This window comes from Apium graveolens, chromosome 7 (genome assembly GCF_009905375.1).
Source record: "Apium graveolens cultivar Ventura chromosome 7, ASM990537v1, whole genome shotgun sequence".
NCBI lineage: Eukaryota > Viridiplantae > Streptophyta > Magnoliopsida > Apiales > Apiaceae > Apium > Apium graveolens.
The window spans coordinates 222,666,118-222,678,465 of record NC_133653.1 but is presented as its reverse complement, the minus strand read 5'-3'; the positions used below and the strand labels follow the sequence as shown (position 1 = coordinate 222,678,465).

General features: G+C 35.3%; 2 protein-coding genes across 3 annotated transcripts; one reads left to right on the top strand and one right to left on the bottom strand.

The window, feature by feature from the left end:
• Nucleotides 1–1,449: 1,449 nt before the first annotated feature.
• On the top strand, nt 1,450–4,007 carry LOC141672789 (putative leucine-rich repeat receptor-like protein kinase At1g68400). Its single transcript, XM_074479463.1, has 2 exons — nt 1,450–2,740; nt 3,334–4,007. Exons 1-2 carry the CDS (start codon nt 1,498–1,500, stop codon nt 3,984–3,986), a joined length of 1,896 nt encoding a protein of 631 aa, XP_074335564.1. The 5' UTR covers nt 1,450–1,497; the 3' UTR covers nt 3,987–4,007.
• Nucleotides 4,008–5,182: 1,175 nt separating this feature from the next.
• On the bottom strand, nt 5,183–12,108 carry LOC141671097 (ATP-dependent zinc metalloprotease FTSH 4, mitochondrial-like). 2 transcript variants are annotated; one of them, XM_074477212.1, is made up of 7 exons: nt 11,929–12,108; nt 10,974–11,061; nt 9,147–9,410; nt 8,027–8,257; nt 7,802–7,926; nt 6,953–7,429; nt 5,183–6,388 (listed from the first exon to the last, which is right to left on the bottom strand). In XM_074477212.1, exons 1-7 carry the CDS (start codon nt 11,953–11,955, stop codon nt 5,450–5,452), a joined length of 2,151 nt encoding a protein of 716 aa, XP_074333313.1. In that variant the 5' UTR covers nt 11,956–12,108; the 3' UTR covers nt 5,183–5,449. The 2 variants fall into 2 exon arrangements, with proteins under 2 accessions (XP_074333313.1, XP_074333312.1); XM_074477211.1 differs by having other exon boundaries at nt 8,027–8,266; nt 11,929–12,107.
• Nucleotides 12,109–12,348: the final 240 nt, after the last annotated feature.

Here is a 12,348-nt window from a genome sequence, read left to right as displayed (position 1 = left end):
AAAATAATCTCGGATAAGTAAACAAGTTGAGCCGAGTTTTTTATATGTTCGGCTCGGACTCGACTCATTTATCTCGGACTCGGTAACTTGACTCGGAGAAAATTTATATGTATAACAAATAATAAATATTTACTAATCACTTGTATAAAGATTTTAAATTTTTTTAATTAAAATTTAATACATATTTTAAAGTTAAATAACTAATTTAAGTAAAATTTAATACATATTTTAATAATAAATAAAATAATTAATTTATACATATAACTAGAGTTTGATCACTTTAACAAATAAGTTCTAATTAAACTTAACCCTAAATTTCACCTCACACTTTTATTATAGAAGTCTATAATAAAATCGACCAAAATCACAATTTCAAATAACTTAAAATAGTGAGTTGTTAAAATAAATATAATATTATAATATTTTTATGAAAAAAATAAAATAATTTTGAATAATTATATTTCTCGACCAGCTAAAGTGGGTTTACTTCCTTTATTTTATTTTTTATATGTCTTTTCTGATATAAACCAATCTAATGTCTCAATAATTTGAAATATAATTGATTATGTTCTTAAAACTCGACTTTTGAAATAAATAAATTAATTAATATAGATTAAAAAACAAGTGTAGAGCGTGAGTGTGCGTATATAATTATAAGATGAAACTAGTATTTGATCTCCATAAAACTTGTAGAATTATAAATTATACCTTAAGGTTGGTCGATTAAAAAATATATGTGAACTATTAGTGGACAACTCGACTCGGTTCAAATTCGGCTCAGCTTGGTTGTTCGTGAGCAAACTCGTGCTCCGCTCAGCTCATTTATAAACGAGCCGATCGTGAACATTTTTTTGGCTTGGTTTTTAAAATTGGCTCGCCTCCGCTCGTTTTAAAAAAATTTATGCTCGGCTTGGACAGAACTCGACTCGATTCTGTTCGTTTTCAGCTCTACCGACCTGATGCGGTTGGTACAATTGGTTGGAATGAGCTGACATGAAGGTCATGTCAACAGTCGGTCGTTAAACATTTGAATACTGACCGGCTTTTGACCACGGTGAGTATTTACCCTGTTTTTCCGACCGACGTGCATAGTCGATCATTTTTTCCCCTCGAATCGGTTTGGTCGGTATTAGTCGGTGAAAAAGATCTTTATTTTTTTGCAGTTTAAGGGGAAAATAAATTGAAGTGGCTGCATGTTTAAATTTTTTAGGCAAATTCTTACATCAATCGTAAAATAACCGATATTTTCAAATAATAAAAATATCAGATTAACACGTGTAATATTATTATATTTTTTAACATTAGTGACATTACTATTCGATGTCAATTGTTATGGTATTAGCGTAACATTGTTTTCATTACACGTTAACACTCAAAACTAATAATTGACGTTTAAAACTTGAGTTCGAAACTCAAGTTTCCTATATAAAGTAACCAATTATCTATTCTTGTTTGGCTCCTGCATAACCAACAACAGCAAAAAGCAAAAAAAAAAAAATGCTCTTAAAGCTATTCACATTCTCACTCCTACTTGGTCTGAATTTCTCTAACCCTGATTTCACCACCTTATTATCTTTCAAGATCTCTGCAGACTCTTCCTCATCTCTTCCTTGGTCATCCTCTTCTTACCCTTGTTCATGGCTCGGTGTTACATGCCACCCCATAACTCACCGAGTCACTAAACTCATCCTCAACAACTTCAATCTTACTGGCTCTATTAATACCTTAACTCGTCTCACTCATCTCCGCCACCTTAGCCTCCATCACAACTCTCTCTCCATTGCACCTTCTTTTTCCTCTTGGCCTAATCTCAAACACCTTTATTTGAGTCATAATGAATTTTCCGGTGAGTTCCCTTCCGGAGTTTCAAGCCTCCACCGCCTTATCCGCCTTGATTTGTCGTATAATAATTTCTCTGGTGAAATTCCGATGAATGAGTTGACTCAGTTGACTCACTTGATAACTCTCTTTCTTGAGTTTAACTCGTTCACCGGAACCCTAGACTCTAATGTCTCATCGGTAAGTTCACTTATCGAATTTAATGTCTCCGAAAATGCCCTTTCCGGGAAAATTCCGGATTGTCTTGGGAGTTTTTCCGTGAGTTCATTTGCCGGAAACTCACATCTATGCGGTATTCCACTGCCATTAGATTGCTATGATCGTACATTCCATAGTAAACCTGTGGCGGGCGACGATGGAAATGGAAAAAACAGGGTTCTTGGCATGAAGAAGAATGTGAGAAATAGTGTGGAAATGATGATTATAAGTGTTGTTGTAGTTGTGGTTATATTTACATTAGTTATTCTCACATGGTGTTGCTATAGATATAAAGAGAAGAAAATGAAGGTAAATGAATGGTATAATCGTAAATATGGCGCAGTAAAACCTAAAGGTAGTACCGTTAATGATCAAGAAATGGTGTGTTTTGAGGGGTGCAAGGGTTTTGATAAAGTGGATGAGCTATTAACAGCATCGGCTGAAATGTTAGGAAAAGGAAGTGTGGGGACCACTTACAAGGTTGAGATTGAGGGCGGCGATGTGGTGGTGAAGAGAGTGAAGTTGAGGGAGAGTTGTAGTAGTAGGGCTAAGAAGAAGGAGATTGATGGATATTTGAGAGAAAATATTGGTGGACTGAGAAACCCTAATATATTGAGCTTAAGGGCATTTTCGTCTTCAAATGATGAGTTGCTTTTGGTCTATGATTTCCTACCAAATGGAAGCCTTTTCACTCTCTTGCATGGTTAGTTTTCTTCTCTAAAACACATGCATGTTTGTTTTCATATGTGTGCTTTATCTATCAATTTAATCGATCAAACAGGGGAGCAACAAGCAAGTACAACATCATAGATGAAAGGATGAACAAATTATAATAGGCGTTTGATTGTTAATGTTTTCGCTAGGATAAATGAAAATAGAGGGAACGCAATGAAATTTCACGTTTAAATTTTCAAATGAAAAGTGAAATAGGCTTTGGAATTAAGTGAACTAGAGGACTAATACTTATGCAATGTCTTTCTCTGGTTCAAATTAACATAATTAGGTAAACTGTAACTACTCTTATGAAACAGTGATCGGTTTTGATCGGCAAGAAATGTGTCCATGTCCGATCACACATTATTAGTTGGTCGATTTAATCTGTCCAAGATGTCCTAAAGGACCGTTTTAAGACACAACTACTTTCCCTATGGTCCAGTAAGTGTTTTGCTATCTTGTCCCATACATAAGTTCTTGATAGTGATCATACATGCATCATAAGCTATAAGCTGTAGTTAAGTTCCGTTTCTTTCCACATTTCGAGCATAATCACTGTGTACTTGAACCGAAATTTGACAGGAAACCGCGGACCGGGAAGAACGCCATTAGACTGGAATACAAGGCTAAAAGTAGCATTAGCTTCTGCACAAGGGCTTGCTTTCCTTCATTCTCGTAAACTAGTTCACGGAAATCTCGCATCATCAAACATTATAATTGATCACTTGCTAAATCCTTGTATCTCCGATATCGGTTTAAATCTTCTGCTGCAAATAGAACCATTATCTTTAAACAATCCTTACAGAGCTCCGGAACTTGTACAAGCAGTACACACTAATAACAATCCAAGTACCAAGAGGTACACCAAGAAATGTGATGTGTACAGCTTCGGAGTGATTTTACTCGAGATTTTGACAGGGAAACCTGCATGGATTGAAGGAGAGGGGAATTTGGTAAATTGGGTTGAGGGAATTATGAAGCAAGATAATTGGATTTGGGAAGTGTATGATTTTGAAATGTTGAGGTACAAAGAAATGGAAGCAGAAATGAAAGCATTGTTGCAAGTTGCATTGCTCTGTTTAGTTTCATCACCTAATCAAAGGCTCGAAATGAATGTTGTGAAGAAGATGATTGAGGATATTAGAGTCAGAGATATGGAAAGTGGTGAATTTCAGGAATCTGTTTCTAATGGAAGCCTTACTTCTGGCTCTTCATCATTTTCAGAAAGTGTGTGACTAGCTTCCCTTCATTTTATTCATTCTATTTCTACAACATTTTTCTTTTTGTAATTATGTGTATCATTGATTTATGCTTAATTATTTGTTGGTATTGTATATATTTGCTCACTAATATGAGCTCCATCAATTAAAACATGTCAAAGTGAAATTCATTTGGGATCCCTAGTGCTAGCAGTTAGCATTGCTCCGGAAAAAAATATCAATAAAAAATGACGGTTAGTTAAGACGTAAAATGATCTATATGTGAATTTTGGATTCCAATGCGAGCAGGAGACCGCTTCATCCAGACCAATTGAACAGAATCTGTGAGCTGCTTAAAATCCTCCATCTACAAAGTTTATGTTTAAGAAGAACCCTAGGACTGGAGAGGACAATCAAGTCGGATTTGGATCCTTCGTGACTGAATACAAGAATATTTTTGACATATTATTTTTAACTTTTCTGTAGTTAAAGGAATAAAATCGTTGTCGAATTTCTGGCGCTTGAACTAATTTGGATCCATGAGATGTAGAGATGAGGAGTTTGTGCATGATGATGACATTACAATGCCAGCAAATGGATTGAAAATTAGGAAAAATATGTGTGTGGTATAAAATCCACTCTACAATCTGGACTGAGGGAGACTGAATAACATGAATGGGTAATATTCAATAAGCCTGGCGTTGATAAAGACATAGCTGGGGGAGCACTCATTTTGTGCTGAACAGGTTGAATCGGTGAGCAAATGGGGTCCAGTTTCTCACTTGTATGGAGCTTTTGTTGTCCAAAACTATCATTCTATATTACAGCTATTATCTCAATGTCCGCTTTGATGCTTTTTCATTTCATTTTAACGCTTGGTCTATCATTACATGTAACCTGCAATTTGGTAATTTTCGATTTCCATTCTAGAGGGTGACGGATGTAGAGATTATGCGTACCATATTGGTACACTTTCGTAACTTATCCACAACTCAAACATCATATCATTGCAGTTTAGCCCACAAGAAAAGGGTACCTAAAAACATTAAGCCTCCAAAGTGATGACCAATAAAGTCTGTATATTCTTAAGCTCCAATGGACACTTGTGAATCATTAAAATTGTAAGAGAATCATTTCAACTTATCTTTTCATAACTAACAACCCTAAGTTCTGAAGAAAAAAATGGAAGTTGATGCTATCAAAAAAACTTATAAAACTGGGTAACTACAGCAGACATAAATTATTGCTAGTGATATGGATTATTGAAATCGGGATAGTAATGACAATAATGCTATTCGACTGAATACATAATTCTACCTTACTACAACATGCTGAATATCTTTACCGTAGCTCTTCTACAGCTTGTGTCGACCTCCACGCTCACATTGTACAAGACTAGGACCTGAGTGGCGCCACAAATTGAACTACAGTATATTCTTGAAAAACAAATTGGCGCTTAAGAAAATAATATGCACAGAAGCCATTCTTTTATTTTTATGCTAAGCAGGAGCAACTCCTTTTCCCTTAGCTGCATTGGCTGCAGCAGTTGCAGCAGCAGCAGCCGCTGAAGCGGCAGCAGAAGCTGCGGCGGCAGCAGAATCTGCAGCAGAGGGTCCTGATGGGGGAGTTGATGTGGACTTTGAATTGCTCTGGGGTGCAACTATCTTCTGTTGCTGAGGCTGGCCAGAATTTAACTGCGCAATCAGGGCCTTGATCTGACTTCCACTAAGCGTCTCATGCTCTAGTAACGCATTGGCAAGTGCATGGAGCTCCTTCTCATGAGTGGTGAGTATGGTTTTTGCATTATTGTATGCAGTCTCTAATAATTCTCTGACTTCCTCCTCAATGAGGAGTCTAGTCTCAGTGCTCATGCTTTTCCCATTGTCATCATAATTGTGAGTAACAACCCCTACTTGTTTACTCATTCCAAACTTTGTAACCATTGCTCTGGCAAGATTAGTTGCTTGTTTAAGGTCAGAAGACGCACCTGACGTGACTTCATTTTCACCAAATATGAGCTCTTCAGCAACTCGCCCACCCATGCAAACATTAAGCCGAGCCAGCATCTGCTTACGGGACATACTAGTCTCGTCCTTATCTGGTAATTGCGAAACCATGCCAAGAGCTGTACCTCGTGGAACTATAGTTGCCTTGTGTACTGGAAGAGCTCCATCAGTATGGATCGCAACCAGTGCATGGCCACCCTCATGGAAAGCTGTCAGCTTTCTTGATTCATCTGATATAACAGCCGACTTCCGCTCGCTGCCCATCAAGATCTTGTCCTTGGCAAATTCTAAATCAGCCATAGACACTGCTTTAGAACCATCCATGGCAGCCTTCAGAGCTGCAACGTTCACCAAATTTGCCAGATCTGCACCAGAAAATCCGGGAGTTCCTCTGGCAATTATCATCAGATCAACATCATCTCCCTTCAGAACCTGTCAAATGGTGTTCAATTACATAATTATCATACATGGAAAACTTTTCAACTTTTCAGAAGTAATGTATGCTTTAAGTATTAATCACATACTTTTGAAGGTTCAATTTAAAACAAGCATAAATGACACTGGAGATGAACGATTAAAAAAACTTGTAAAGGATACCTAAATTAGAAGTAATTTAGAACATTGGACTTCGGTCAAAATATAAATCGTGGAAATTTACTTGTAATTAGAAGGCATCTACAAAGACTTAACTCCTAATTGGAATATTAATCATTTGTGGGTCATCATATAAAAACTTAAACAGTTAAAACAATATTTGTACAAATAAAGTACATGTAGAAATAAAGTTCGCTAATTTATTTTGGGTGTTTTTGCTGATCCTACGTGTAGATGAAGTCTCAGTTATTTCTTCAGTATACAATCCTATATTAATGTAAATCGGCGCAAAGAAGATAATATCAAAATCTTATATATTATTCATCACATAAATAGATTTAGAGGATGGGACATTTGCATTCACTAATTACGTAATGAATTCTAGATCCAACAAAATTTTACCTTCGTCATATGAGCTTCCATGATTTGCCTGCGGCCTTCAACATCTGGATTTGGAACAACAATGTGACGATCAAATCGTCCAGGTCTTACAAGTGCCTTATCTAAAGATTCAGGGAAGTTAGTAGCAGCAATTACTATAACCCCTTCATTTTGTTTGAAACCATCCAGTTCAACAAGCAATTGGTTCAAAGTCATCTTCATGTACTGCTGGTCTTTTGGGTTGCGGCTACCTCCTATGGCATCTATCTCATCAATGAAAATTATGCATGGTGACCGCTTTTTTGCAGCTGAAAATAGATCTCTTACTCGCCGGGCTCCAACACCAACAAACATCTCTTCAAACTCACTGCCGCTACATGAGAAAAAAGGCACACCAGCTTCTCCAGCTATTGCCCTTGCCAACATAGTTTTGCCAGTACCAGGAGGACCAACAAGCAAAACTCCTTTGGGTAGCTTCCCACCAAGACGAGTAAAGCGCTGTGAAAAGAAAAAAGCTAAGTTGTTAAAAGTGGAGTTCTGAAATACATACCACTGTTACGGTCCTAATGACAGCTTAAAGCAAGGTATTCTTAAATCAAAACAAAAAAAAGCAGTACAAAGTGTCAAGATTATTTATTTGTTTAGGAATCATGGTTTTAAAGTCAATCTCAGGGTACTACCTAAGACTGTAACAATCTTTCATATATTTACAGAAGGTTAAATTTGTATATTCAAAAGGAGTTTTTGATATTTTAAAAATACCATTAGATTTGTACCAAAACAGACACTACATAATCTCAGGGGAACTGTCTAAAAACATCCTCAGGCCCATTTTCCTCTTTTAAAATGATGTAAAGATGTTCTATATACCTTAGGGTCCCGAAGATAGTGAACGATCTCTTCCAGCTCTGCTTTTGCTTCATCAACACCCTTCACATCATCAAATTTTGTTTTAGAATCCATAGTGGGTTGCACCTCTTCATGGAGACCAAGCCCTGTAGAGTTGAAAATAACAAAAGGGGGAGGCTAAATAAATTGAAAATTTTGTATGGAGAAAAATAATTACGGGGCCAATAAATTAAATGTAAGTAGCACCTTTAGTAATTCCTCTATCCTCAATCAGAGCCCCAACACCTGAAATCAAGAGAAAGGCCAATCCTAACGTTCGAACAGTACGCCACAACTGTTGTTTAAAGCTTCCTCCCTCATTAGCTACCATATGTATCGGAGCAGAGGGTGTTCCCAGAACACCATCTTTCGTTATTTTCCCAGCATTTCCAAAAGCTGCAAGGCCGCTAATACTTTCTTCCCCAACTACACCAGAACCTGAAGTTCCTGTGTCCACGACTTGTCAATGAGCATAACAGATGACAACAAAATAAAAGACCTTAATTTATTTGCTACTTCAGCTGAGGATATTAGGTCATTGAAATTCATAATATGTATTTATACATCCTTAAACAAATATGTTATTTTGATTTGTTCATGAATCTCAGGTTAGCAAAGAGCAGCTTTTGTAGTGAAGTCTGCATCTATGTTACCCGGACCCAGGTATGGGTGTCGGCTAGGGTGTGGATCCAAGATTAGGATTCTTAGTTCTGAGATAATTAGGATTCTTGGATACAGATCTGAAATCGGATACAGGTGTGGGACATGTAAGCTTTACACAAGTTAAACTTTATATTGATTGATTTATTATGCAATCATTAAAATAGTGCTTACTGTACATAAATTATACAATACACTCAACTATGTACATCAAATTGTAGCATAAAATTAAAAAATAAAACAAAAAAACATAGAAACAAACCATTCATGAACCTTCCTCTCTATAAACAACTTGTAAGGAGACCTTTTATTTTAATTTTAATAGTGATGCTACAGGATGAAGTTTCCGATTTCAGTAAGAAGGATCCGACTCGAATCCCATACCCACACCCATGTCATGTATGGTGGACACAGGTGTAAGGACACATATGGAGAGTCCGGATAAAGGAGGTCTGCATAATACTCTTTCCCGTTCTTCCTTCTGAGTGACTTAAAATATGTGCCATAAAGGTGGACTGGGGACTAATGTAGGTAACAGAGGATTAGTACTTCTCTTGCACAACAATATTTTCCCAACCAGTAAATCAAATAGGTTATGCAACTAAGAAAACAATCTAATAACATTGGAATAAGTTTGAACATAGAAGCAATTCTGGTACAATCTTACCTCTTTGTAACATCTTCATCAACTCACTCTCATCCAGCCTATCAACTTTTACTAACGCCTTGACATATTCGGCAAGTGCTGATTGGTTATTATGCAATGAGGGTTGACTTTCGAACAACCTTATCACTCCCTCAGGATCATTTCGTCGAGAAAGCTCCCTAAGATAGGAAACATCACCTGATCCATCTGTATCACGTACTCTCCGAGCTAAACGACCAATATAACTTGATTGAAAACGACGATGACCACCAGCCAGACTACTCGCTGCACAAAAATGAGTAAGAATGTAAATTTTTCATTATGCTGCACTGAAGAACAACATGAAATTTGCATACCTTACACAATGCTTAATCAAATAAATTCAGGAAGTGGGTAATAAATTCAAATGTCCTCGATAATGAACTCAATCAACCAAAGACATATGAATCTGATAGTGTGAATAATTGCCAACACAAACATGATGCAAATAAACCTATTAATCCCTCCAATTACCTTTATGTAGGTTTTGGAAGAGTTGGTAACTTGACACATACATTATTAACAAACTTATGTTCATATCCTCATATTAATTAAAATAACTAAAAACTACGATACTAGTTAAAACTTAAGAAGTACTACATATTATATAACTCGGCTTTCACTTGTTGGAAAAAGTTTGACGGACCGAGATTGGTACAATATTAGATAATCTGTACTATTTATCTAGTCATTATCCTTCATTTAAAATGTTGCATGGTGATGATCTATTAAATATTAAGTTCATTCTCCTTTTTGGGCTTTTGCCCAATTTCTCCATTCTTAAATCTTTACACCATCAACTCTATCGCTTCTCTGTCTGTTTTTCAGCCTTTTCTAAAACCTCTGTTGCATCCATCAATGTCACTACGTAATATGGTCAAGAAGTCACTACTATTCTATAATAACCTCTTGTCCTGAAAATCAACATAATACATGGCAGCTAAAAATGGTCCTCCGCTTGCTTTTTTCAAGTCCCTAGAGTGAAAGTGAATTATATATTAAAGCGGATTTTCTTTTATACATTTTTACAAGGTAAACCAACTTGCAAGGTAATGTTTATAAAGTTCCAAAAACATAAATCTACTCATGTTTTAAATTGTTGGCATTTGAACTATAAGCACTTAATAACATATTTATCCAACTAATATAAATAAGATTATTAGTGAAACAGAATGTTTTTTCTTCACAATAATATGCTATTATGATGAAGAAAAAAAAGCTACATATAAGCTTCTATAAACATGAAATATAAAGGTGCGTTTCTTGTGTCCTCAAAAAACAAATTAAAGTTGCAACTGTGGTATATACACGAACCCATCGAGCGAGAAACAATAGCGTCACGTGAATAATGTGTTTCAAAAAATAAGAATATATAAGAATATATAACAGCAAACCAAAAACCCTAAAGATATAACGAAACACGAAATGAACCATCCGTCCACCAGTCTGTTTGTGAAGAAAATTCTAAAAATTACCAAAATCATTAAAACATTGACAGGTTTTTAACTATCATTATGCAGAACAGGTAATAATGGTTCAAGCCTTATTACTCCAAGAAAACTGAAACATGAATAGATCAATCAACATTAAATAAAAATATAGTGCAGGAAATTTTAATTTAAGAAATTTACAGTTGTCATATACTTTTTTCTTTCAATCTTTGAAGAACATAAAATGATGTAGCAATTTCAAAAAAACAAGGAGGTCCATAAATTTAGATTCACCTAATGGAACTGAGCTGGAGAACAGCGGAAACTAAAACTTATTGCTGAGAAAAACAAAAACTCATCAGAGTATAAGAGGTAATACCTCTGCCAGCTTCAAACATCTGAGAAGTGAGATAAGACCTGGCAGACAACTTGCTTAAGTGCTTGATTTCTTGCTGCTTCTTTGCTAACTGTTCTCAAAAGAAAAAGAGCAACTAAGATAGCAGCAGAAAGACAAACTGTATAACTATCACACAAAAGAAAAAGATATTCTTCAAAAGATCACCAAAATGAACATGTGTGGTTGCGTAACCATGGCTACATATTAATTTCTAAGAACATACAAACACATTTCATAACCACATGGCTTAAAAACCGAGAAAAAAAATTAATCGCAGGGCATTGTTCGCTACATGGAATCAGGTATCCGAGGAAAAATGGCAGCCCCTTGAGTTTTCCTGGCAGTCTAACTATATATCCATGATGTTCAACCTTATAGCTCATTTAAACGACTTTTAAAGTTTCTAACTTTAATGAATATTTCAATAAAAAAAAATAGTTTCAGAAGTTGTCAACATTATGTATAGAGGCTTAAAATCCTCCACGAAAAAAAAAATAACACAGATTCTACAGAAAGCAGCGGACTGAAAAAAATGAACATTACTAGTACTTGCCTATTTGGTAACTGCAGAAGCTACAAAAGCTAAGAAAAATGCAATCTTGCTTAACAATTAACAAAGAAGAGGTCAAGCAATGGACTAATTAGGCGTTGTTATCGATTCGAGTCTTCATTCTCCCTCCCAATATGCTTAAGACTCTGACAATTCATTAAAGAATCGAAAAAGATGTGATCTTTTGATAGCGTGGAGCTTCACAACAAATAAAGAACACTAAATTCGGCCATATAGACAGATAAATAAAAATACACAATAAGCCCAAAATAAAAACCTTTATTAAGAACCCTAAAACAAACCCAATAACAAAATTGACAGAAATTGAAGAAATTAATGATAAGAATAAGCAAGAAAGCCAAGAATTAAAGAGAGAGTTGAATTGACCTGGGTGATTAGTCTCCTGACAGCCATATTGGATCAAGAAAACCCGAAAAGATCCGATCTTTGATTGAATTTGATTGTGTGTGTGTGTGCGATTATAGTGATGAAAGGTGAAAGGGGGGTATTGTATTTAGGTTAAGTTCATGACAAGAAAGGTCTCCAATTCGCCAAGATAGCACCACCAATTAATTATCAATTTTTTTTGAAATACAATTAATTATCAATTTAGTAAATAGTACTCGCCCGTCTTTTTTTTAACACTCCAATAATTTTTAATAATATATTTTATCTAGTTTTAGAAAAAATATATTTTATTTTAAAATTATTAATATATTAATATAAATTTTCAATAATTAAAAAATATAATAAATTTTAATAATATATATTTTATAATAATTTGAAATTTGACAGAAAATAAATAAT